The 24048-nt window shown below is 48.4% G+C and overlaps 8 protein-coding genes across 8 annotated transcripts; 5 read left to right on the plus strand and 3 right to left on the minus strand.

Annotated features, from left to right (window-relative positions):
• Positions 1-425: 425 nt before the first annotated feature.
• On the plus strand, positions 426-2596 carry EDB82DRAFT_426498 (uncharacterized protein; the record flags this gene model as incomplete). Its single annotated transcript, XM_025736021.1, has 2 exons — positions 426-483; positions 534-2596. The coding sequence occupies 2 exons, from the start codon at positions 426-428 to the stop codon at positions 2594-2596; spliced, it is 2121 nt and encodes a 706-aa protein (XP_025586669.1).
• Positions 2597-3087: 491 nt separating this feature from the next.
• EDB82DRAFT_501379 (FAD binding domain-containing protein) lies at positions 3088-5688 on the minus strand. The gene is made up of 4 exons (XM_025736022.2): positions 5238-5688; positions 4559-5181; positions 4209-4502; positions 3088-4160 (listed from the first exon to the last, which is right to left on the minus strand). The coding sequence occupies exons 1-4, from the start codon at positions 5278-5280 to the stop codon at positions 3198-3200; spliced, it is 1923 nt and encodes a 640-aa protein (XP_025586670.2). The 5' UTR covers positions 5281-5688; the 3' UTR covers positions 3088-3197.
• A 592-nt stretch (positions 5689-6280) lies between these two features.
• On the plus strand, positions 6281-8060 carry EDB82DRAFT_501383 (uncharacterized protein). The gene is made up of 4 exons (XM_025736023.2): positions 6281-6702; positions 6753-6826; positions 6874-7023; positions 7076-8060. Exons 1-4 carry the CDS (start codon positions 6531-6533, stop codon positions 7889-7891), a joined length of 1212 nt encoding a protein of 403 aa, XP_025586671.2. The 5' UTR covers positions 6281-6530; the 3' UTR covers positions 7892-8060.
• Positions 8061-8393: 333 nt separating this feature from the next.
• EDB82DRAFT_556544 (uncharacterized protein) lies at positions 8394-10866 on the plus strand (the record flags this gene model as incomplete). Its single annotated transcript, XM_025736024.2, has 4 exons — positions 8394-8414; positions 8576-8868; positions 8923-9811; positions 9860-10866. 4 exons carry the CDS (start codon positions 8394-8396, stop codon positions 10466-10468), a joined length of 1812 nt encoding a protein of 603 aa, XP_025586672.2. The 3' UTR covers positions 10469-10866.
• Positions 10672-12199, minus strand: EDB82DRAFT_501385 (uncharacterized protein). The gene has a single exon (XM_025736025.2). It carries the CDS (start codon positions 11754-11756, stop codon positions 10872-10874), a length of 885 nt encoding a protein of 294 aa, XP_025586673.1. The 5' UTR covers positions 11757-12199; the 3' UTR covers positions 10672-10871.
• A 736-nt stretch (positions 12200-12935) lies between these two features.
• On the minus strand, positions 12936-15545 carry EDB82DRAFT_501389 (P-loop containing nucleoside triphosphate hydrolase protein). Its single transcript, XM_025736026.2, has 2 exons — positions 14370-15545; positions 12936-14188 (listed from the first exon to the last, which is right to left on the minus strand). The coding sequence occupies exons 1-2, from the start codon at positions 15092-15094 to the stop codon at positions 13102-13104; spliced, it is 1812 nt and encodes a 603-aa protein (XP_025586674.1). The 5' UTR covers positions 15095-15545; the 3' UTR covers positions 12936-13101.
• An 829-nt stretch (positions 15546-16374) lies between these two features.
• On the plus strand, positions 16375-18771 carry EDB82DRAFT_525393 (glycoside hydrolase superfamily; the record flags this gene model as incomplete). Its single annotated transcript, XM_025736027.1, has 6 exons — positions 16375-16462; positions 16525-16649; positions 16706-16805; positions 16855-16967; positions 17021-18048; positions 18102-18771. 6 exons carry the CDS (start codon positions 16375-16377, stop codon positions 18769-18771), a joined length of 2124 nt encoding a protein of 707 aa, XP_025586675.1.
• Positions 18772-20237: 1466 nt separating this feature from the next.
• Positions 20238-22943, plus strand: EDB82DRAFT_501397 (ATP synthase beta chain mitochondrial precursor). Its single transcript, XM_065608641.1, has 7 exons — positions 20238-20680; positions 20782-20914; positions 21002-21023; positions 21098-21183; positions 21237-21279; positions 21337-21848; positions 22021-22943. Exons 1-7 carry the CDS (start codon positions 20670-20672, stop codon positions 22753-22755), a joined length of 1542 nt encoding a protein of 513 aa, XP_065465012.1. The 5' UTR covers positions 20238-20669; the 3' UTR covers positions 22756-22943.
• The last annotated feature ends 1105 nt before the right edge of the window (positions 22944-24048 follow it).

The following is a 24048-nucleotide window of genomic DNA, read 5'->3' on the forward strand; positions in this document are numbered from 1 at the left end:
TAACCTACCGCCTACCTACCGCGTCTCAGGTCCATACCTACACTGAGGTTACCCGGTCCATTGTCTCCATCATCAGCAACTACAGTCTCGATTCAAATTCATCAACTCAATTCACAATTGGGTTTCATTCTTCCAAGGACTGCCTTTTATCATCTGCCATTCCAGTTGTAAATCGCTACTTCTTGGCCTGTGATTCACCGCTATCGTACCCTGTTAGCACCTGTCTTTGACACTTCATCGTTTCACGTGATCTATATCACGTGATAACAGGGAAGAGTCGCGCCAAGGTGATCGATAGAACTTGGTGTTGTCGCAAAGAGGCAGCATTAATACCACATACCCTGTTGTTTCTATTCGTCAAGGAGCAAGAGTTCTTGACGAAGTAGCTGGCCAACAAGCCTATGTGCGGCAAATCCATCACCAGGATGATAACCAGCATTTACACTGCCGTCGCCGGCCTTGGCGAGGCGCTCAGCAAAATCAGTATGTTCTTGTTGGCCTCACTTCCAGGGTATTCATTAATTCATTACCAGTACGCCCTCAATCCCATCAAAACTCTGAGGACCACTCACACTTGAGCGAAAATCAGGTCAGCTTCAGCCGCGATGATGCTGGCCTTTCTCATGATAGTGAGCTCCGATGGCTTGACCGAGATGGACTCGTCGTCTTAATGGAAAGCTACAGGGATTTTTCAAAATCTCTGTCAAAAGTCTGGGAGTGTATTGAGCGCGAAACCAGAGAAGAGTCAAACAAAGACCTGGCCCCCTTGAGCGCCAGTATGGTGGACAGCAATGACCGCGACGTGACGGAGCGTTTTGCATCGCAACTTAAACGAGTATTCCAGTTCCTGGACAGAGTGTACGAGATTCGAACAATTGTCAGAATTCGTGACAGCAATGAATTTGTCCCTTCTGTTCTTGATTATGGAATTTCTCCGGATTTTGCTGCTGGTTTGGAATCGATCAAATGCTTCATGTCGGATCCTGCATTGCCTCTCGTTTGTAACAATATATTGAACAAGCACCGAGAATATGAATGCGGGGTCTCGCAGGCGTTTGTGGATCGGGTTGCGCTTGATATCAAGGCAATACTTCGCAATCTTCCAGCGCCCAGCTATGTTGAATCCCAAAACTATCGCCAAAAGTTACAGAATATTTTTCCCTCTCAACAACATACTGATTCCAGTGTGCGTCTTTCAATTCCAGGGTCATTCCCTGAGTTCAATGAGCTTGGAGAACTCGTCGAACAAAACAATACGCAACGTTACATAAACAGCTTTATCCGCCCAACGCCTCTTACCACGGAACAGCTGAGTTCTGTCAGATCCATTCTCAGAACTCGTCGCAAACATCCCTCTACATTCACCCCTAAGCGCCTTGGTGTGGCGCGCCGACCCAAAGCTGTGCGCTTCACCGATGATACCGTCAGCCCAAGACCGCGAACTCACATGGGCCTGGAAGTACCCAGAAGAACCAACCACAACGGCTCCCAAGAGCAGCGGCCCAGCTGGGTGCAGAAATTGTTCAATACCCCGACCGCCACAGTTGAAAACTCAGCCAGAGATAGCATTCTTGCTCCATCCAATTTCACCAATAGCTTCCGTCGCCGTGTGGAGGAAAGGGACCACTATGACCCTAATATTCGCATAAAAGAACTATTGGATACTCCTTCGCTACAGCTCCCAATAAGTGATGATTCGAGGGTTGGAATAGAGTTGCAAATTGAGGAAGTCAAACGAAAGGCTGCAGAAAAGGCCCGTCTGGCTGCCGAGGCCGCAAAGCGGGAGGCTGAGGAGAAGGCTCGACGCGAGCTTGAGGAACGTCTCGCTCGGTCTGGTGGACTCCGTATGCCCAGCCAGGAACTTGTTGCGCCTGTTTCGTCACAATGGCACCAAAAGGCTATATCGACACTCCGTGCGTCACCTGCCGAGTCCCTTGCGAAGTCTGCCGAGGGTGTTGATTTACGAAGGCATGACTTTGCAAAGGTAGTCTCCGCGACAGAGTGGCTCAACGATGAGATCGTCAATGCATCACTTCTCTGGCTTGATCGGGCTATCAACTCAGCCGCTGGCATCAAGGACGTCAAGAAAAGCACTCGCAAATGCTTTAGTCTCGGCTCCTTTTTCTTCAAGCGACTCCAGGACCAAGGCGTCCGCTCAACCCAACGAACTCTCCGCCGTTATGGTGTTGAGAAGAAGAATTTCCTCGATATTGATACCATCCTCTTGCCGATCTGCGAGCGTTCTCATTGGACCCTGATTGTCATTCGGCCTTCCAAACGGACACTGGCGCATATGGACTCGATCAACGCCGGTGGTAACTCGGCCTATACCAACCGTGCCATGGCATGGATCAAGGATGTTTTGGAGGAGAAGTTCGTCCAAGACGAATGGAAAATCACTCTTCACGAGGCTCCTCTGCAGAACAACGGACACGACTGTGGTGTTCATACCATCACAAACGCCATGTGTATTTCGCTAGGCCTTAGTCCTATTGACTCATACACTGCAACTGACATGCCGGCACAGCGGATCCGCATTGCCTGCATGCTTCTTAACGGCGGTTTCACTGGGGATTTTGACCTGCGAGTATATTAGTTCGACAACATGACACTGGCTAAAGGGTTCATCACCAACGTATGATCTTGTACAGGGGCGTTTGGAGAGTCGATGCACATACCTCTCGACTAGAAAATGGTTTAAATTGTATTATTGGGAAAGCAAAGGAGATACCACATGAAAGCAGTTCCATTTCATATACTTGCATTACAAGGAGTTCACATCTTCATTTTTGGATGACGAGGACGATTATGTTTAGGGTACAAAATAATAAATCACCCACGACCTAATCCAAATAGCCGTAGGCTGACTTGTTCATTCGTTTCGTTTCTCGTGATCTCGACAGCAATGCTTGCCCATCCCAGCATTTCTTTGCTCTGACTGCCTTCTTACAACAAACATGAACCTGCCTGATGGGGCGGCTACTTTTCTAAGTTTCTATTGGTCCATCATAGGAAAACACCCGGGGCTAGAGCATATTATACGCCAATTTGGCGTTCTTTTCCATGGAACGAGGTTGGTCTACTGGTCTTGGGATAATCTAATAACTTGCATTTATATTCGCTAACTCATTGAAATTGAACCAATATATCTCCCGTAACTCCTGGGCTTACTCATTCAGAAAGCCGTAGGTCCATTCTTATAGTTGTGCCATAGTAGTTCCAAGCTTCTTGGTACAGAAGGTTGAGAAATACTCGTTCAGCGCGTCCACTGTTCCGCTACCCTTGACAAGGCTGACCACAACACCTACGTACCCATCAGGCCGGACGACAACCACTCCACCAAGCTCCTCATCGAGACCCATTTTGGCATGAGCTACAGCCTTTGCCTGCGCGAATCGGGCATCAGAACGATCATCGGCATAGACGTGGTCCCTGTATCGCGCAAGGACACCTGGAACATCGCGGGAAATCTCGATATCGGGTCGCTTTGCAGCAAAGATTGTGGACAAGGTGAAGAAGCGGCTGTGAGGGAGGTGCTTTTCATGATAAGAGACCTTGTCCAGATCGTCTCTCTGATATGCGGCGTAGAAAGACCGTTGGCTACCAAGATGACTGGCAAGATCCTTTAGGGCCTGGCGCGTTTTTGACGGGACACCAGCGAAGACGAATAATCGGAAGGCGCCGTTCAGAGGAACCTCCTGTTCAAGATGCACAACGTTGGCATCAACGACTCTTGTCACATTTGAGTTGATGAAAATGCGACCTGTTCGTAACTTAGTTCCTTGAGGATGAATTAGAGGCGACTGTGCGGTATGTTCGGGTGACCAGTTGAAAACGTTCGGCTTGTAGTAAACTCCATATCCACTGGTGAATTCGCACGACTCTTTGAAAGTGTTGATAAACTCGTTTTCTTGAACATCGCCGTTCTTGCTATGGCCTGCCGACGCTGCCTGTACCTCAGCTGCCGCGGGCGGTCTTTGAGAGAATAGCTTGGCATATCGGTTGTCGAAATCGAGAAGAGATTCAGCGACGTGCTTGCGTTCTGTCTCATATGTCTGGAGGATCTCCCTCTTGGCGAATCCAGACTCGACAGCGTGTATCTTCCAGGCAAGGTTCTGGGCATCAAGAAACGCTGTGTTCATTCCCTGTCCAGCTTTGGGCTGCAGCCATGTTAGCATAGATTATATGCACTGGTTAGAAAGACTTACGCTGTGAGTATGGCAGGCGTCGCCGCCGAGGAAGACTCGCTGATCCAAAGTATATTTCTCAGAAATACCTTGTCCGATGGGATAGACGGAGTACCACTCGACGCGCTCCCATTCAATAGAATACGGCTGCAGAATCTTCTTGGCGGACTCCTGTACTTGCTCCTCGGTAGCTGTTCGCCTGGGGTTCCAGTCTGAATCAGTCGAGGATGCGATCTGGATATACAGGCGAACCATGTTGTCCTCTCGTGGAATGACCATAATAGAACCATGCTCACTGTGGATGGTACATTTCATCTAATAGGAGTCAGCAAGCAGGAAAGGTCATGATGGCTGTTCAGTCAGAAACTAACCTTGATATCAGGAAAGTCAGTTTTCACTACACCGTCCATAACGCCCCAGACATGTGCGATGGGATCCTTGTGATGGACGGCGATACCAAGCTCGTTGCGGATGAATGACCTTGCGCCCTCGCCACCAAACAGGTACTTAGCGTGCAGGGTCTCCTGGGCTGTGCCGTCAACGTGCTCCAGCTCGACGGTAACAGGATAGTCGGGGTTGGATTTCTCATCAGATGTGAAGCTCTTGATGGTCCATGGCCGCTGGACCTGCGCACCGTTCTTTTCCAAATCCGAGATAAAGACACGCTCAATCAGACCCTGGTGCAACAAGGTTGTGAAAGGATAGCGAGCATCAATAAAGTCTGGACAGCTAGCCCATGTGCCAGTTCGTGCGATACCATCGCCTGACGAAGCCGGGTCCCAAAAGGCGACCTCGTAAACACGAGCTGGCTTATGCGCCATGATGGCGGACTTGAGGCCCATGTTGCGAAGGAGGTCCAGAGAACGCGGCTGAATTCCATCAGCTCGACCAGTCGGAGTTGGCTCTGCTCTGTTATCAATGTGCTTGATCTTATAACCCCAACGAGCGAGACATGTTGACAGCATAAGACCAACTGGTCCAGCACCGACAATGACTATTGAGGTAAAGGTTAGACATCGATCCAATTTTGATAAATATGAGTGAACTTACCTATGTCATAGTAAGGTGAGCGATCAGATTGTGATTGAGACATGGTGGATGGTAAAAGAGATGACTTGGGTATATTATGATGTGGACAACCAAGTAAAGTCGATCTGCGGAATTCAAATCAAGCCGATGGGGGGTGGCATCTTATATGTAAAACGACATGATGACTAGATATGCCGGGGGGTTCGGCCGGGGCATTCAGTCAGCGTGCGGCTCAGCTTAGGATAGTTAGCGACCCGACAATCCGAGGAAAATTGACGGCATCAGGTTCGGTACGGGTGGTGGTGGAGAGCGTCTTGGCTCTTTGTCATGGTGCTTCAAGGTGCAAAGATAGGAAATGGTCTGGGCTAGTGCCCAGGAGATCCGCTTCGCATTCTTTTAGTGAGATATGGAGTAAACAACCGCTAATCGTCATGGGGTTCAGATTTCCTGAATGTGGGGTTCTGGGGCGAAGAGGAGGCAGGAGGTCTAGACTGCCTTTTTGGGAAGTCGGGAGTTGATTTCGGGAAGCTGTGACCCGGTCCGGCTTCTGTCTCGGCTGCAGGGGCACTGTGATAAGATAGTGCCAGATAGTGTCGCCTAGTATCTCACTAACAGATCATAACATATCTTAACTGCATGAATAACATGCGTCGCATTACCAACCACGGGGTGGATACACGGTGGGCCCCACGAATGCCGGGCAGCATACCGAAGATCTAATTTCATACGGAGTTTTGCTATAAGGTCTGCGATTCAATGAGTGTGACAATCAATTGACGGGTTCGGTTGAAAATAATTATACGGTGAGAAGAACGCTTCGTAACCGTATCCAGTAGGCAAGTCTGTTCCCGGACATTGTTTTCTTCAAATGTTCCATTACACAGAAAGTCTGGGTCGACCTGCCTTCACATCAAGCATGCAAGGCTGTCTAATGGATAGTAGAAAAAATGGCATCCTAAGTCTTACGGTATAGAAATAAGTAGTCTAAGAATTATACTCTAAGGAACATAAAGTGACCTTAATGTTGTCTTTTATGCCCAGCAGTCAACTTTCTAATACCCTGAGGACTGCCTACCCTGAATCACTGCCGGGAAAGACTGAGGACGCATCTTCGAAAATGGAAGTTGCATCACGCAATGCAGGACCTACCTTCTCCCAACAAACGCAATTCGAGTACCTCTTGCCAAACAACGCGATTGTTGTTTGCTACCTGCTCATATCTGGGCATCATGAGGCAACCACCCTCATCACATTCGAGTCACCAAGCAGGATTTTGGGAGCTTCATCTTTTACATAAAAAGCACGCGGCATGGCATGAATTCGGTTCTCGCGCGTGACACCGGGCTCGTTCAAATTTTGTTCTTTGTACTCCGAAAAAACAACGACTCAGATCCTGGTTGTACAAGAATGGACTATTCGTCGTTTTGCTCTACCTATCTCGCCAGAGACCACCCTACCGGCATCAGAAAGAGTTTTGACGAAGACAGTGAGTGCAAGAAAGTATGAAACCAGGAACACTGACTAACGACTAGGCAGAATGCCGTAACGTTCTCACGCGATACTGTGCCCACATCCCTCGCAACTACCAGTACCGTGACGGTATCCGACTTGTTAGACCGCCTCAAATTAAGGGAAACTGTTATCTGACAAAACCCAGGTATTTCTGGTGTTGCGAGATCATCTTGGAGACGAATTCCTTGGACTTGCAGGAGGTGTGCTCTACGAGATGATCGAAGTTGATTGTCACTATTCAGACGATCCAGGCGCAGCATTTCAGCGCTGGAGGCACGATCATCTGAACAGACATGTAAGTCAGATTGCATTGGATACACTTGAGCTACCTGTAACACAAGATACAGGCAGACCTCGAGCTCCCTCACATTCCGCACCTGAACACCGTTACATCCAGCATCGTTCCGACCACTACATTGATGCAGTGGAGAGAGGGTCACCCCCAAAGATACCGCACACGGCTTTCCGATCATTCGCCCGCAAAAATGAGGTCGTCTTTGTATCCAAGTGGTATTGGAATACGGAAAACTTGGATGATAGAACACACCATGTACGTCTCATCACGCCTTGGAGGTACACGGGCGTTTAGACAACTCAAAGCCAGAGAGTTTCACGAAATGCAATGGAATGAGAACATAGGACATAAAGGGAGACTTGTAGGCGAAAAGTCAATCGATCTAGTGGAGCTACCGAAAAGAGGAACTGCAGAAAGCTTATCCGGGCAGAATGGGCATGCCACGCATCATCGCCGTTCGTCAAGTTTGAGGCTCATGGGATATGAGAAGATAACTGAAATAATACACAGATTTCGTCTGACAGAAAAGGGCGACGGAACGAACGGCATATCTCGAGCTGCATTGGAACAAGATAACTATCCAACCTTATTGGTTCATGACACGTTGGAACAGCGACTGGACACACCCGTCAGAGATTGCGAAATACCAAACGCGAACTTTGCACGGAAATTCGGCTTGTTCACAGATAACAAACCGTTGCCGCCTTTTATAAGAGAACTCCCAGTTGCGGAAGACATTGCAATGGAAATGGCCACATGCCACCAGCCGAAGGAATTGGTGTACGCAAGAAGGGTTCAAGGTCCCTTGACGCCTCAGCTTTGGTTCGATAGTGGCATTGATTACCGATGGAAGTATAGTTCATGTTGAATCTTCATGATGTTGGCTATGCTGGGACATGTGTATGTTAAACTCGAGGAGGTGATATGAATTAATGAAGCACTTGAATTATATATCCAGTTGATATCGCAATACAAATAAGGGGTACCAGATGCTCCGTTCCTGGTTGTCCTTGTGCAATGATCCCATGGACAGTGACGATACGCTTGAGGGAAATGACGCCGATAACAAGCCCATCGTCTATGATGATGATAAAGAATGGGAGGATATTATTGACGATGACGGAAAATAGGAAGACTGGATTGCCCAAGGGTTTCTTCCCCCCCCTCCGGTTAATATGAGTTTGCGCCTCTATAGAATTTAATTTATCATCCCACATTACTGTTCAGGATGTCTTTCAGCACGCTGTTCCGTAGTATCAGCCTGCTCACCAGTCGATCTGTCGAAATGTTAGAACTGAACATAGAGTTATGTACTGAATTTTCCAGAACTACGTATAACTGAGTAGCTCATAGGACTTAGTGATTAAATGATGTTCCTTAGGGTCATTATTGTAAAGAAGAAGTCTTAGTACACGGCTGGTGCTATCTTGTGCACTTGCAGTGCTGCATAGCTGGCACCTGTCACCAGCTGGCAACGACGACTCCTAAATATTTTATTCCATCTGGCTTACACCACAGCGACTTTCGACTCACCCTGGGCAACTAACGGTAGTTTATTTATTTCCTCGTTCGTTGTTTACTTTGTCTAATATCATTCGACAACCATCATCAAGTGGTTGCCGTCATCGACCACTCGGATCCAATGCAACAGGACGAATCTACTAGAGGTCACTACTCTGATCCTCTAACATCTAGATTGACGCCTCTGAGGCCAGGCTTTCTTGGAACCGCGCCCGGGTTTGAGTCAAGAGCAAGTTCGCTATCCCCAAGCAAGCGCCTTGTCAAACAACCGCTCCATATTCGTATGAATCTGACTGAAAGTCAAGTCGACAAGATCACAGACGCGTATGTATACCATTGATGAACTTCAATGTCCTTTTGATCTGAAGTTTTCTGCAGGTTTAGCCAGAACGTGTACAACAGTCCGAACAAATCAACAAAGTCGAGGAAGAAGCCTGTGATGGCGACGCCAAGGTCTACACCACGAAAGAAGAAGCAGAGAAGCCCACAAACTCGTGATTCACACAAGTGGCTCGCAAGAGATGGCAGTTTTGTGGCAGACTCTCCAACATTTTCTGATATCATGCCTGGTCACCGTTCAGACTCTTCCAGAGACATGTTCTCGGCGAGTATAGCAGAGCGTCGACAACGAAATGCGCCTTCTCCATTGCAACTCGAGACTACCCACCGCAGCGGGGCTTTGTCTCGATCATTCAAGATTGAGGACATCCCAGGTGAAGTCTCTCCACTTGGCGAGGGGCGTTTTGAGCGTGATCCAATCTTTGATGATTCTCCTTCGGTCTATTCTACTCAACCTACAGCTCGTCCCTCTCCACTCCATCTCAGTCACGTTCGGTCACAACCCAAAGTAGATGGAAATGGAAATGATTCATACAAGGAGTGGCTCATGAGTCACGATCCGTCTATGGTCAGAGAATCAGAAACCCGTATGACGACCCTGGTCAACAGACCCCGACGTTCCAAGAGTTCGGCCGATGGGTTGAGAAAGGCTCAAGCCATGGAGTTGCACTCGCCGACTGCTCAGGTCGTAACCGTCCATGCGAACAACCACGGCAATCAAGTTTCTCAGAACACTCCTCTGTTTTCCCCACTGCAGTTCTATTTCAGAGGAACTGACTATCCCAGTGCGAAGAAGGGAGAAAAGGAGATGATCGGGGACAATGGTTGGCTGGAGCGTACTGATCGGGGTGTCGTTGAACATGTGAACAAGACGCCTCAGAAGAAAACGAGGATACTGGATAGTATCAAGAAGATGGCCAGGGATGTGGTAAGTCGATCGGTATCAAGTTCACTGCCCTAGCTAACATGTCCTTAGGCGGAAATTCATACTTCTCGCCGAACTCAGCCGGTACTTCGACCTCGTGCACCATCTCATATCACCATTTCGTTGAACGCAAGAGAGCAGAGCTTGCTCTACTGCGAACTTGAATTCAACTTGAGCACGGCTTTGAACGATTACATCGCGGTGCAGTTGGACAAGGGCCGACTTGTGCCAGACAAGCTCAAGAAAGTGGCAGATGCGTGGCATAGCAAGGGTCGTCCCAAGGTCGTTGGCTTCCGGTACGATCTCGAGACACAGCTCGAGCTGGTTAACCTACACATTGACGATTTCCGTTTCCATGGCCGTCGCCAGGCTGATCCTACCGAGATTGGTGGACTTTTGCACGCCATGAAAGTCAACGCTAGAGCCATAGGCGTCCGCACTCTCTGTCAGCCCGACTCTGTAATTGCGAAGCAGCTGGTTGATGCTCAGTCGATTTTCAAGATGCTCGGTGTTCCTGATGAACAGCAGGTTGCTCTTGCCGAGATTGCTCAGTTCTTCAAAGTGATTGTTGAGCGGGAACTGGATAAGCGTGAAGGCAATGGTGGCCACGGCAAGCAGTCTCGTGAGGAGCGACAATGGACGGTTCAAGGAGAGAGGTAATGAGCGAAGTAATGTGCTTCTACTTTCAAATTCTTTGTTTACCTATTATTGCTCTGAAGGTATAATGTTGGTTTCATGCGAGGATTTAAGAACGGGTTCCGAATGCCCGGGCCAAAGGGAAGATAATTGTAATCGTAATAAGGTAGCTTGTACAATACTGTAATTGTTTTGCAATTCTTCCAGTTCACTGTGTGACGAGGTATGTGTAAATGTGTAACGCATTGTCTGACATTAGAAGTACCTTACAGTATATACCTAAAAAAGACGCCTATTCATTCCTCATTACATATCTTTCAAGCAGAGATAATATTTCATTCCAATGCATAACGCAGAGCCCTTCTGAAGTATCTTGTTCTCGAAGCATGCCAACACAAAGTAGCAGCAAATCGTGAAGAGAAGGCAATCATTGGCGATATCGATAGCCATCTTCGCTCCTGCGTTGTCGGGGTTCTTTGTCTTCATATCGCGGATCATCATAAACAAAGTCATAGTCTTCATCATCATTCTGCGCAAGCGCTCTGCTGCGGTCGTAGCGCTCACGGCCCCCGCGGCCATCGTCTCTGTCCCGGTCCCGTTCTCGGTCTTGATCCCGGCCCCGGTCGCCGGATCTCCGTCGCTCATACCGAGGCATCTCTTCCTCTCTTACATAGCTACGCTCACGCTCCCACTCCTGTTGGCGACGTCGATCACGCTCTCTGGAATCCTCTACACGATTGGCAAGAGCATTGGCACCAAGACCGCCAGCCACGGCGCCGAGAATGGTAGAAACGAGGCGAGTGCGATCCTCATTATCATCATCGTAGCCACGGGATTTGTGCTTGCGGCGAGTCGCAGCCTCGGTTGCTTCACGAGCTACGAGGCCGCCAACAACAGCGCCCAAAAGGCCGGCGCCTATACCAGATGCAGAGTGTGAGAAGTTATCATCAACCACATTGCGAGCGCGAGTAATAGGACTTGGTGAACGGTTTTGCGAGCTGCGTCTATCATCATAATCGTCATCATCGGAAGGAGGACGAGAGCGAGATCGGTTGCGCCGGACCATGGCGGTGTTGGGCGGGACAGAGCGTGGGCGGTTCTGCTGCTCGGGAGGCTCAAGAGTCATGCGCTCTCTTGGAGGAGGCGCGCCTCCATAGTACGGATCATCGAGACGAGATGTTGAAGCGTAGGGAGGAATGCCAGGAGGAGGACCTTGCTGTTGGGGGTTCGGGGTACCGCCAGAGTAATTGTCTGGAGAAAAATCACGCCGGCGACGGATGGACTCTTCGTATTCGTAGTAGTCTTTTGACATTTTTGTAACCACGGTGTGTATGGGACTGATTTGAAAGTGAGGGTTTGACTCGGTGTTGGCTGGTAAAGAGGGGAAATAGAAGCTGTCCGTGGTTGGGTAAAAAGAAGATAGAAGAGTGAAGATCAGTCAGCCTTATGGATAGTGCCAAGATGGATTATATGTATACTAAAGGCTGAAGTGTTATAGTGGCGCAGCGGAGGGTTCTTTCTTGGCGAGATATTGAGACAAACGAGTCTAGAAGCGTTGAAATATCAAGTTAATAGTGATATCTGCCTACTGTATGTATAGTCGGATGACGACAGCTCTTTCATGCCACATAGTAAAACAGACCACGAGGTTCACAAACGAGATCCTGTTGGGTCACCTAACTAAAAGCCTGAGGCGCATCACCGGGCGTTTGTCACGTCGTACGGTATTCTTTTAAGCCGCCTTCACTACTTGACAACGGAAACGCCCGATGACGTTGTGCTTGTAAACTCAGACCCCGCGCGTGAATGTGGCGAAGCGATTGCGGTTGCATAGCCTCGTCGTATAGTGTTCAGAGTAACTGTAACGGTAACTCCGTAAACCTGCCTTGTGAGAAAAGAAAGTTAAGAACCCTCTAAGATTAATTCTTAGTAAAGACCCTTAGTTATTGTGCTTGGCTAAAACAATTAATCTGCCAATCTAGGTATTGAAATCTTGGCGACAATCTGGGGACAGTTATCAACCCCAGACTCAAAAGCCAATCATTTCTCTTGTACGGAGTAGGTAAATCAAGTTTAACTTTAACCCGTCTTTCAACTGTCAGGGAATCCTTACCTTAACTCAACCGTCATTAACCTTGTTGTGCTAATCGTTGAAAAGGAACTATATAGTACTGCTTCCCGCCAAACTCGATCTACATAAAAAGAACGGTAAAAGAAAATTAGAAGGAATAACAAACACGAAGAATTAACGTTTTCCTAGTATATCCTTCGTCTTTTGTTATTTTTCTATAGATAATGCCAGTCTCAATAAAGCCAATTCTCTCCCAGTACTCCTCAACCCTTTCAATAATAAGTAGAAGCAGGATACCATCCCCCTGACTTCCTATAACAATGGCTGTAAAGCGTTTCGCGCCTAATAGTTGCCTTAGTAGAGTCTTTATCTCTTGCCGAGTCTTTGCATAGCTCCACCGAGCCTCTCTAGTACGTAACAGAAAAAATAGCGTCCTGAGTCTTAGGGTATAAAAATAAGTAGTCTAAGGAGCATAAAGTGACCTACTAATTTCATCTTTTATGCTTCCTGCCGTCAATTTTTCTGATACCCTGAGGTCTTTGTTTCCAGTGCAGTGTAATGTAATATACCTAGTAAAAATAAACATTTAGCCACCACTCTGTCCAGCCTCTCGGTACCTCTCAAAAGCACTATCCGGATTTGCCTTTGCAGGATGCATCTCTTCCGCCTGCATTCTCCTGTCTACCTCAAATCGACCGTCCTTGCCCCAGTAACCTGCCTTGTCAGTGCCTTTGACGCATGCTTCTGTGATAAGCACGTAGGGCATAGGGGCGTCGAACATAGGCTCTGCTAAGACTCGTTCCATCTCCATCTTCAGGCCTCTTGCTCCTGTCTCTGAAGCTGCAGCTCGCTCAGCAATGGCATACAATGCTTTCTCTGTAAAGAATAGCCGCGACGGGTATGTTTCGAAAAGTGCTGTGTATTGGGCAACAAGGCTGTTTCGAGGTTCGGTCAAGATGCGGAAAAGATCTTCCTTGGATAATGGACTAAGAGCACAGATGTTGTGCAGCCGCCCAATTAGCTCTGGAATGAAACCGAAACTCTGCAGATCAGCCGGCGTGGTAAGATCCAAAGGCGTGAATGAGGAAGCTGATTGAGGATTGTGGTGAGGTAGATGTGTATATGTTTCCGCCGGTAAGGTCTGCTTGTTTCCAGACATGGATGAGCGGCCCCGGAGCTCTCCACCAAAGCCCATAGTTGGTTTAGCAATTCTCCTGAGCACAGCCTTATCCAGGCCGACAAAGGCACCACAAAACACAAAGAGGATGTTCTTGGTATCAATAGTATACTGGTCAACCTTGCCGCCCGGGGGAGTTGCCTGGGGCGTCGATGAAGAACCAGACGCATTGTAGTTTGTTGTGATAGGCGGCGTGGATCGTGACGAGCGGTTGTCCTTGACATTGATTGTGACCTTTGTTCCCTCGACGAGCTTCAGTAAAGCCTGCTGGACACCTTCGCCCCCAACATCCCGGCCGGTTGTCGTCTCGCGCCTCGCGATCTTGTCAAATTCGTCTAGTACAACGATGCCATACTCTGTTGCTTTAATATCATAATTTGCCTCAATGAGGAGTCGTTCAATGCATGTCTCGACGTCTTGGCCTATGTATCCGGCCTGTGTAAAGGAGTTGCAGTCGCAAATAGAGAAAGGCACGTTTATCTTCTTGCTTAGTGTCCTAGGAAACTGTCAATGATTTGTCGCTACTAGGTAGCAGAAAAGATAGCCTCATAAATCTTAGGGTCCAAAAATAAGTAGTCTAAGAACTTTAGCCTAAGGGGCATAAAGTGATCTACTAATTTCGTCTCTTATGCTTCCAGAGGTCAATTTTTCTGATACCCTGAGGAATGGGTACATACTCCAGGATATAGGTCTTGCCGACACCGGTCGGTCCGATCAGAAGGAGATTGCTTTTGTCGATTTTGACGTGCTCGGGGACTGTTATATCCTCAGTGACATAAAGATGATCCATAGGGTCATCATCGAATTCGTGACTATCATGGAGCCCGCGGACCGACTCATTGTGTCCTGGGAATTCATCTTCAATGGTATCAGCAGCGTAGCGCTCAGGAACAGAACCATGTGCACGCTGACCTTCAACTGGGTGCATCTCACGGCGTTTCTGATGCAGCTCCCTGTCCCTCGCAAACCTCTGGCGCATCATCTTATCACGCCTATTTCGGTCTTCATGGTCATGTTGATGTCTTCGGCGCAGGTTTTGATAGTGATTGAATATTGCCGCGCATATTGTCTTCTTAGCCTTGTCTTGGCCAACAACGTAATCGTCTACTCGTTTCTTGAGGTCGCGTGGATAGAATTGTGGTACGCCGAAGTTGGTCTTGCTAAACATAGGACCACGCCCCGAGTCGCCTGATGGATCATAGCTACTACTAAAGCCAGAATTAAAGTCGTTGTTTCTTCTCAAAGGTGGTAGGGACGTGGATATATATCGATGTTGTCGTCGTAACGACGTATAATGGAAAGATACCCGTGGAATCAAGGGAGGTACTGGCCGAACGATGGAGCGCGAAACGTGGCAAAGGTTACAGCGAGCCATAGGAAATACCCTAGAAAAGGGCGCCATCACGATGTATATTCAATGTTCATAATAAGAAGATTGGGAAGCGTCAGACGATGATCGACCGCGGTGGCCTGCGCCTGGGCCAACGATGACAGGATGCGGGGGAGTCGGTTAACGCAGCTCAATGCGGTCGCGTTATGGGAAGAGCCTCTGAGCCTATCGTGTGGATGGCACAGAGGCGAGCATAGACAAGACAATGAGGAAGCCGATCGCGAAAGTAGCTTAATTGATAGGATCGCAAACAGCAAGCGCGTGTGCAGATTGGAGGTTGTGATACACGTACTTAATACATCCCGGGACCCTTCCGTCGCCGCGATAGGTAACTCCCTGGTCCGCTATCGGCGCGGACACTTAAAAGTTGAGGATCTCTCGCCTTAGCACCAGCTGATGCGATACTACCCTTGGGATATCAGAAATATTAACCGCTGGAAGCATAAGAGACGAAAATAGTAAGACACTTTATGCTTTTTAGGGTATAGTTCTTAGGCTACTTATTTTTATACCCTAAGACTTCGGCGGCCATTTTTTCTGCTACCCGGGCAGTAGGCTACCTACCCATATAGCGACAAGCTTGACAGGGTAGGCAGCCACTGAAAGGCCTAGGCTCCCTTCCGGCCCGCTAAAGAAGCTGGCATGGGGCCCCGGCCTCCCCTCAGCACGAACCATTTGCTGTGTGGGCGGGACCCGTCAAGGTCAAAGCTGCACAATGATTCTCGCGCGACCTCATTGAGGTCTTTTATAGGAAGTGGCAATATGCTGAGTGTACTTTTTCTTATGTTGGGCCCGCTCCTACACTCACCTCAACCATATGCCGACATTTACAGGCATTCGAAAGGGTGATGACTTCCACTTCGAGGACAGCGTGCAGACACATACCCCAGCCGTTGGGACGTAAATCCACTCATCTGCGACGTCATCCCAACTTATCGATAAAGCTCTGCGCGGGCAATCCGAAAGATGCAGGTTAGCGAGTGAGCTAGATAGGAGGTTACAAGGTCTCAGATATCGTAATTCTACTGTGGTTGCCACAATTTTCTAATTCTTCATCTCATTTTAAAGTCCTCATTTCACCTTGAAAAACTCTTTAATACCTCTTCTCTTGCACTGTTTTATCGAATGCATGCCTTTCTCAACTGTGTCTCACTATAAGCTCAACAATTGTATGGAGCTCTGAAACAACAACACCTACTACCCAGTATAAACCTACCTACCCCGCCCACCTTCACCCTCGACATCTCCCTTCTACATACGCGTTCTATTTATTGTTGGCTAAAGAAAAAAAAATGGCTGCAATCGTTGAGAATTCGTCCAATTCCTTGGATCCAAACCAGACAAATGGTGCTGCTGGCGATATTCCCAATGATGGCACAGGTAAGTGGCCTGACATGTGATGATCTGATAGCCAAGAACGCTCTGCTCACAATGAACTCCAGGTGTTGTCAAGCTCGATCCTTGGCTGGAGCCCTTTAGCGGAGCTCTGAAGAGACGATACTCGAAAACCCAAGATTGGATCAAGACTATCAATGACACCGAAGGTAGCCTTGAGAAATTCAGCAGGGTAAGTTCAAAATCTCAACACCCATCTAGTCGCAATACTCATGCATATGTCTATAGGGTGCTGAAAAGTTCGGATTCAACGTCGATGCCAACAACAACATTGTGTACCGCGAATGGGCACCCAATGCTACTGCGGCGTACCTGATCGGCGACTTTAGTAAGTTTCCAAACTCAATTGCCTCTGCATGTGCTAACACTACTACCAGATGGCTGGAACCGTGGCGCTCACCCCATGAAGAAGAATGATTTTGGTGTCTTTGAGATTACGATCCCTGCCCAAAATGGTCAAACTGCTATTCCTCACAACTCCAAGCTCAAGGTTCGTCGTGGATTATTCTCAATGCCAATCTACCATGCCTAACTATATACCAGATTTCTCTTGACTTGCCCGGTGGTGAGCATGTAGATCGACTTCCTGCTTGGATCAAGTACGTGACACAGGACTTGTCCGTATCTCCCGCATACGATGCCCGTTTCTGGAATCCTCCAGCTTCCGAGACCTACAAGTTCAAGAACTCTCGACCAAAGAAGCCTGCCAGTGCTCGTGTATACGAAGCACACGTTGGCATTTCCAGCCCCGACCAGCGGGTCGCTACTTACAAGGAGTTTACCAAGAACATGCTCCCTCGCATCAAGGGCCTTGGCTACAATGTGATTCAATTGATGGCTGTTATGGAACATGCGTACTATGCCAGCTTCGGATATCAAATCAACAACTTCTTCGCAGCTAGCAGTCGATATGGAACTCCTGAGGATCTCAAGGAGCTCATCGATACCGCTCATGGCATGGGAATCACCATGCTACTCGATGTTGTCCACAGTCACGCTTCCAAGAACGTCCTCGATGGTCTCAACGAGTTCGACGGTACCGATCACCAGTACTTCCATGGTGGCGGTAAGGGCCGACATGACCAGTGGGACAGCCGACTGTTCAACTACGGACATCACGAGGTGATGAGGTTTCTGCTAAGCAATCTGCGATTCTGGATGGACGAATACCAGTTCGACGGATTCCGATTCGATGGTGTTACCAGTATGCTTTATGTCCACCACGGCATGGGCACAGGCTTCTCGGGTGGCTACCATGAGTACTTTGGTCCCGATGTTGACGAGGAGGCTGTCGTTTACATGATGCTGGCAAACGAGATGCTGCATCAGCTTTACCCTGAAATTATCACAATTGCCGAAGATGTATCAGGAATGCCGGCTCTTTGCTTGCCACTGTCGCTTGGAGGTATTGGCTTTGACTACCGCCTTGCCATGGCAATTCCTGACATGTGGATCAAGATCCTGAAGGAGGTCAAGGATGATGAATGGGACATTGCCAGCATTTGCCATACTCTGACCAACCGCCGCCATGGCGAGAAGACCATCGCTTATGCTGAGAGTCATGACCAGGCGTAAGTTTGTTTGAAACCAACTAGCAAGAAATAAGTCACTAACATTAGTACAGCCTTGTGGGAGATAAAACGCTCATGATGCATCTCTGTGATGCTGAGATGTACACCAACATGTCGACTCTCTCGCCCTTGACTCCTGTTGTTGATCGCGGTATGGCCCTCCACAAGATGATCCGTCTGGTGACACACGGACTTGGAGGAGAGGGATATCTTAACTTTGAGGGTAACGAGTTCGGTCACCCTGAATGGCTCGACTTCCCTCGAGAGGGCAACAATAACTCTTTCTGGTACGCTCGACGACAGCTTAACCTCACAGATGATCCTCTGCTCCGATACAAGTTCCTTGACCACTTTGACCGCTTGATGAACCAAACCGAGGCCAAGTACGGCTGGTTGGCTGCACCTCAGGCGTACATCTCACTGAAGCATGAGGGTGACAAGGTTATCGTGTTCGAGCGAGCTGGTTTGGTTTTCGTCTTCAACTTCCACCCTACCAACAGCTTCAGCGACTACCGTATTGGAATTGAAGTTCCAGGAACATACCGTGTGGTTCTTAACACTGACAACGGAGATGTCGGAGGCCACAATCGCATTGACGAGAACACTCGATTCTTCACCACACCTATGGAATGGAACAACAGAAAGAACTGGACCCACATCTATATTCCTGCTCGAACTGCCATTGTTCTGGCTCTTGAGTCCACGATTTCCCAGAACTCCTAAGCGGCGAGGATGACAAGCGATGGAATAACGGGAAGCGATGAGGCTGGGAACATCAAGCACGAACAAGGCCTTCAGTGACCAGGGATAAATGCAGGCTACGTCATTACTAGCGGGGTATTAAACTATCATATTGTGCTACTTTGCACGATTCATAAAATTTTGAGTAATAAAAGTTAACGATGTTAGTATGAATTTTGTTGTGTGATTGATGATACTGGTTCTTGATGATTGAAAATAAGGCTGAGAACTAGAAAAGACGTTTCCATAGCCTCATCGTAATTGAGTGGGGTGCTGGTGATGCTCGGATCTTCGGCTCGGGCATTCGGTTATGGACTCAGCAAAGTTATGAAGCTGCATTTTTACTTCTGTGATATAGGACAGAAGAGCTTCAAGGAAACGTTCTAGAAAATTGGGTATTTCTTGCTGTATTTTGATCTATTCATGAAAGTCAGTCAATTGCGTGCGATGTTGAATGTTCCATGTCAATTTAAGCCTGCGGCGGCTACGAAAACGAATGCTGACGTCGAGTAATGAGAATGAGGTGATGGAGGGGCGAACAAAAAAAAAGCATGGGGAAGAAGTGCAGGGATGAAAAAGTTGACAATTGGCAAATGGCAGAGCCAAAAATTGACCGGGTCAGTTGAGCTTGCCTCAGGGTATCAGAAAAATTGACCGCTGGAAGCATAAGAGACGAAATTAGTAGGTCACTCTATGCCCTTTAGGCCATAGTTCTTAGGCTACTTATTTTTATACCCTAAGACTTAGGCGGCCATTTTTCTGCTACCCAGTAGGCTTGAAATAGCCAATTGCCTCTAGCAATTGGCCACGAGAGGGGCAATCTCGGCATGGCTGACAGATTAGCCAATGGGGGTTAATCACCATAGAAAGACGGCGGGATGCAAGGCAAGATGGGGATCTCATTTTACATGGTGCCCCAGAAAGAAAGTGTCTTGAATTGATGGCGACATTTATTGAAGCGAGTGATAAACGAAACTATCATAAACAATCATTTGTAGTATAGCTACAAGGAAACATAAATGGCAGACGCGTAGTTACAGGGACTTTGAGACAAATTATTATCTCGCTGCACCTCGATCTGAAAATATCACGCATTCGCATTGTGCCTGCACGCAAGTACAATTTAGGCGGGCACCTCTCAGGATATCAGAAAGTTGGCCACTGGAAGTGCAAGAAACGGAATAGTAGGCCAGTTTGTATGCTTGAGGCCAGGTGATGTACGTGCTGCCATGGTTCAGAACTTCACTTCAGCCAATCCATCTTAAGACTCTACCTCCAATTCAAGAGCAAACAACCAGGCCGGCCAGGTTAATGCTACTTTCCCCGCTCTGTTTTGCATCTTCCCGTCATGAAGCAACGTCTAATTAAAGATTTCTGCACGATCACTGGCGCCTGACTTCTAAGCCTTCAGACAAAGGCTCACAATAAAACAAGAGAGATGTAGAGGTTCCTGAGCGATTTCAGTTACTCGAATTGCATCGTAGGCCTGGTCCTCCAAGATAAATTGGCAAATCGGTCTCACGACCGAACGTAATGCGGCACAGAAACATTCAATATCTGCAGGCTTATAGGCCTAAGGAATCAGGACTCAGTGACGATTCTCAGGCATCTCTCCGCTGTCGCCGTTGGTTTCCTGGCGGTATTGAGTGGGTGTGCGAATAATTCCGTTGTGTTCATCCCGGGAAATTGCCGGCATCGCAGCTTCCCCGGTGGGGCCAGTGGTCATTTCGGGCTAGCGTCTCACGTGACCTTTCTGCGAAAGCTCTAACCGACCAAGTCGTCCTCCCGAGCAAAACTGCTCACCTCCCGTAAAAGTTCTCCTCAGCTTCAACCAACCTCTCTCCACTCCTATCTCTGATCGCTCTTTGTCATCTGGCAAGATGTTCAAGAGGTGAGTATCGCTCGCGGAAGCGATTGTCGATATTTTTTCGACGCCCTTTCCGCCCCAATTGAAGACCAATTGAGCTGACCATTGTGTTTTTCCCTCGGCAGCGGCATTTCCTCCTTCGCCCGCGCGGCTCGCCCGGCCGTCCTTCCTCGACGTGCCCTCCGATCTTCCGCTCTCCGAGTTCCCCTCAACAGCCGATGGGCCAGCACTGGCGTTGGCGCTGGCAAGATTCACCAGGTGAGAACGAGCTGCTCCTGATTCAATTCCGGTCGCCCGGGCGAAACCGACTCGCACAAGACTCCGTGCTAACCCGACTGTTTGCAGGTCATCGGTGCCGTCGTTGACGGTTAGTAAACCATCATCAACAGACTTCAACGAGTCTGCAACAATACAGCGAGTGGATTACTGACGACGTTGCAGTCAAGTTCGATGGTGCTAAGCTCCCTGCCATTCTCAACTCTCTTGAGACCCAGAACAATGGCCAGAAGCTTGTCCTCGAGGTTTCCGTACGTACAGACACAATTACCTCATCTGACCAACCAATTCTAACAATCAACAGCAACATCTGGGTGAGAACGTCGTCCGTTGTATTGCCATGGACGGTATGTCATCATCGTTTCGAATTTTCACAGAGGGCACACTCTAACAGAATTTCACAGGTACTGAGGGTCTCGTCCGAGGTGCTCCCGCCCACGACACTGGTGCTCCCATCACCATTCCCGTCGGCCCCGAGACTCTTGGCCGTATCATGAACGTCACTGGTGACCCCATTGACGAGCGTGGCCCCATCAAGACTGAGAAGCGCCTTCCTATTCACACCGAAGCCCCCGAGTTCGTTGAGCAGTCCACCTCTGCTGAGGTCCTCGTCACTGGTATCAAGGTCGTCGATCTTCTCGCTCCCTACGCCCGTGGTGGAAAGATTGGTCTCTTCGGTGGTGCCGGTGTCGGCAAGACTGTGTTCATTCAGGAGCTTATCAACAACATCGCCAAGGCCCACGGTGGTTACTCCGTCTTCACCGGTGTCGGTGAGCGTACCCGTGAGGGTAACGATTTGTACCACGAAATGCAGGAGACCTCCGTCATTCAGCTTGATGGCGAGTCCAAGGTCGCCCTGGTTTTCGGTCAGATGAACGAGCCCCCTGGAGCCCGTGCCCGTGTTGCTCTTACTGGAGTAAGTGTTCCTTCCCTAATTCCCTATGATCATGAGTCTCCACAATTTAGGATTCTTAGACCATCTACCCTAAGATGAGTCCTAAGCTATCCTAAGGACTTTAGTCCACCCTTATGACTTCAAACAACCTTGAGATGATTATTAGATGCATTACTGACTTAAATTCGCAAAGTTGACTGTTGCCGAATACTTCCGTGATGCTGAAGGCCAGGACGTTCTGCTCTTCATCGACAACATTTTCCGATTCACTCAAGCCGGTTCCGAGGTGTCTGCCCTTTTGGGTCGTATCCCCTCTGCTGTCGGTTACCAGCCCACTCTCGCCGTCGATATGGGTGGTATGCAGGAGCGTATTACCACCACCCAGAAGGGTTCCATTACCTCCGTCCAGGCTGTCTACGTCCCTGCTGACGATTTGACTGATCCTGCCCCTGCCACTACTTTCGCCCATTTGGACGCCACCACTGTCTTGTCTCGTGGTATCTCCGAGTTGGGTATCTACCCCGCTGTCGACCCTCTCGACTCCAAGTCCCGTATGTTGGACCCCCGAGTTGTTGGTCAGGACCACTACGACACCGCCACCCGTGTTCAGCAGATCCTCCAGGAGTACAAGTCTCTTCAGGATATCATTGCTATTCTGGGTATGGATGAGTTGTCCGAGGCCGACAAGCTTACTGTCGAGCGTGCCCGTAAGATCCAGCGTTTCCTGAGCCAGCCTTTCACTGTTGCCCAGGTTTTCACTGGTATTGAGGGTAAGCTCGTCGACCTTAAGGAGACCATCAACTCCTTCAAGGCTATCCTGAGCGGTGAGGGTGACAGCCTTCCCGAGGGTGCCTTCTACATGGTTGGTGACTTCGCCTCCGCCAAGGCCAAGGGTGAGAAGATTCTTGCTGAGCTTGAGGGTCAGTAAGGGGTTTAAGTATTGAAGTTAATGCCGCGGGAGACGGGAGGAGAGAAATAAGGACCTTTGTATAGAGCAGAGGAAACAAGGTCCGGGGAGGTTTCTCATAAGCTCCATCAAGTCTCATTTGTGAGCTGTGTACCAAGAAATCAACAAAATTCCTCTTGTAGCCATATCAAGCTTTTCTTTTTTACTAAGTGATCTTTCCCATTCTGCTGTGACTTGGTGACATGCATTCTTTTACATATACTTTCGACTTCCTAGAAGCATAAGAGATAGAATTATTAGGTTACTTGCTCTTTAGACTAAACTTCTTAGGTTCTTTATTCTTTATCTTAAAGCTTGAGGCTAGCTTTTTTGCTACTTCTGCCGGCTTGCAGGATTCGGTTCATCGCCTCCCCTATCCCTACGGTCCTGTGATGTGCCTTCTGTCTGTCAGTCTTATTGAAATCAGTCAGTTTCTCGTTATATATGGCACCAACTTCATCCCCCGCAAGTGTGTCACTAGGGTGGGCATGACTACGGCTTGCCTATCACCATAATGTAGGATATAGAGCGCGTATATTACACTTCTGCTGCACAATTGCTAAACGTCTATTAGACGTCCATTGAGCATCTATTTGCTTTATGTTCAACATTTTTCTAAATAGGTATCTACTGGACATTTGCATTGACATAATCAGATTCTATCTATCCAGGTCACCAACAGATATTTTTATATTTGTATTGAAGATGCAGGCGGAATAGGAACGAAATAAGAAGCGAGCCCGTTAAGCTAACATTATCATCAGTTGACGCACTCGAAACCGAAGATGACCATGTCAACGTGCAAAGACCCCCCAGTCTGAAGTAGAAAGTTGGCCTCTAAGCTTCAGGGCACAAAAAATAAATAGCCTCAGAAGTCTAGTCTAAAGAGCATAAACCGACCTACTACTTTCGTCCCTTATGCTTCCAACGACCAATGTTCCATATGCCCTGAGGAAGCTGTATCAAGAAAAATGACAGTGAACAGCTTGAAAATGGATGACGGGAGAGAGGGCTCCGGAGATCAAGATGAATGATAGACGAGCCTGTTCAGTGGGATGAAGCCTGACAGAGGTCTCATTTAGGGTCCCCGTGGACAACAGAAGTTGGCCTCCAGATTTAGAATGCAAGAATCAGAAACCTAATGGTCAGGTCTAAGATGGTATAAGATAAGTAAATGATTTGTCTCCTGGGAAGACAGTACCAACTTTCCTCATGTCCTGAGGGGAATCTAACCCAGCGACCCTTTAAACTCCAACGATGTCCCTCGGCCAAGTC

The sequence above is a fragment of the Fusarium venenatum genome (genome assembly GCF_020744135.1).
Source record: "Fusarium venenatum strain MPI-CAGE-CH-0201 chromosome Unknown EDB82scaffold_2, whole genome shotgun sequence".
NCBI classification, from domain to species: domain Eukaryota; kingdom Fungi; phylum Ascomycota; class Sordariomycetes; order Hypocreales; family Nectriaceae; genus Fusarium; species Fusarium venenatum.

Coding starts and splice junctions, on each gene's coding strand:
- EDB82DRAFT_501385 (XM_025736025.2), bottom strand. CDS start 11,756: ATGTCAAAAGACTACTACGAATACGAAGAGTCCATCCGTCGCCGGCGT.
- EDB82DRAFT_501389 (XM_025736026.2), bottom strand. CDS start 15,094: ATGGCGCCCTTTTCTAGGGTATTTCCTATGGCTCGCTGTAACCTTTGC. Junction 14,189..14,369: donor GGCAAGACCTATATCCTGGA/GTATGTACCCAT, acceptor ACAGTTTCCTAG/GACACTAAGCAAGAAGATAA.
- EDB82DRAFT_501379 (XM_025736022.2), bottom strand. CDS start 5,280: ATGTCTCAATCACAATCTGATCGCTCACCTTACTATGACATAG. Junction 5,182..5,237: donor CTCACCTTACTATGACATAG/GTAAGTTCACTC, acceptor TTACCTCAATAG/TCATTGTCGGTGCTGGACCA. Junction 4,161..4,208: donor ACGCCTGCCATACTCACAGC/GTAAGTCTTTCT, acceptor ACATGGCTGCAG/CCCAAAGCTGGACAGGGAAT.
- EDB82DRAFT_501383 (XM_025736023.2), top strand. CDS start 6,531: ATGAATTCGGTTCTCGCGCGTGACACCGGGCTCGTTCAAATTTTGTTC. Junction 6,703..6,752: donor AAAGAGTTTTGACGAAGACA/GTGAGTGCAAGA, acceptor ACGACTAGGCAG/AATGCCGTAACGTTCTCACG. Junction 7,024..7,075: donor ACGATCATCTGAACAGACAT/GTAAGTCAGATT, acceptor CACAAGATACAG/GCAGACCTCGAGCTCCCTCA.
- EDB82DRAFT_501397 (XM_065608641.1), top strand. Junction 21,024..21,097: donor CATCGGTGCCGTCGTTGACG/GTTAGTAAACCA, acceptor ACGACGTTGCAG/TCAAGTTCGATGGTGCTAAG. Junction 21,184..21,236: donor AGCTTGTCCTCGAGGTTTCC/GTACGTACAGAC, acceptor AACAATCAACAG/CAACATCTGGGTGAGAACGT.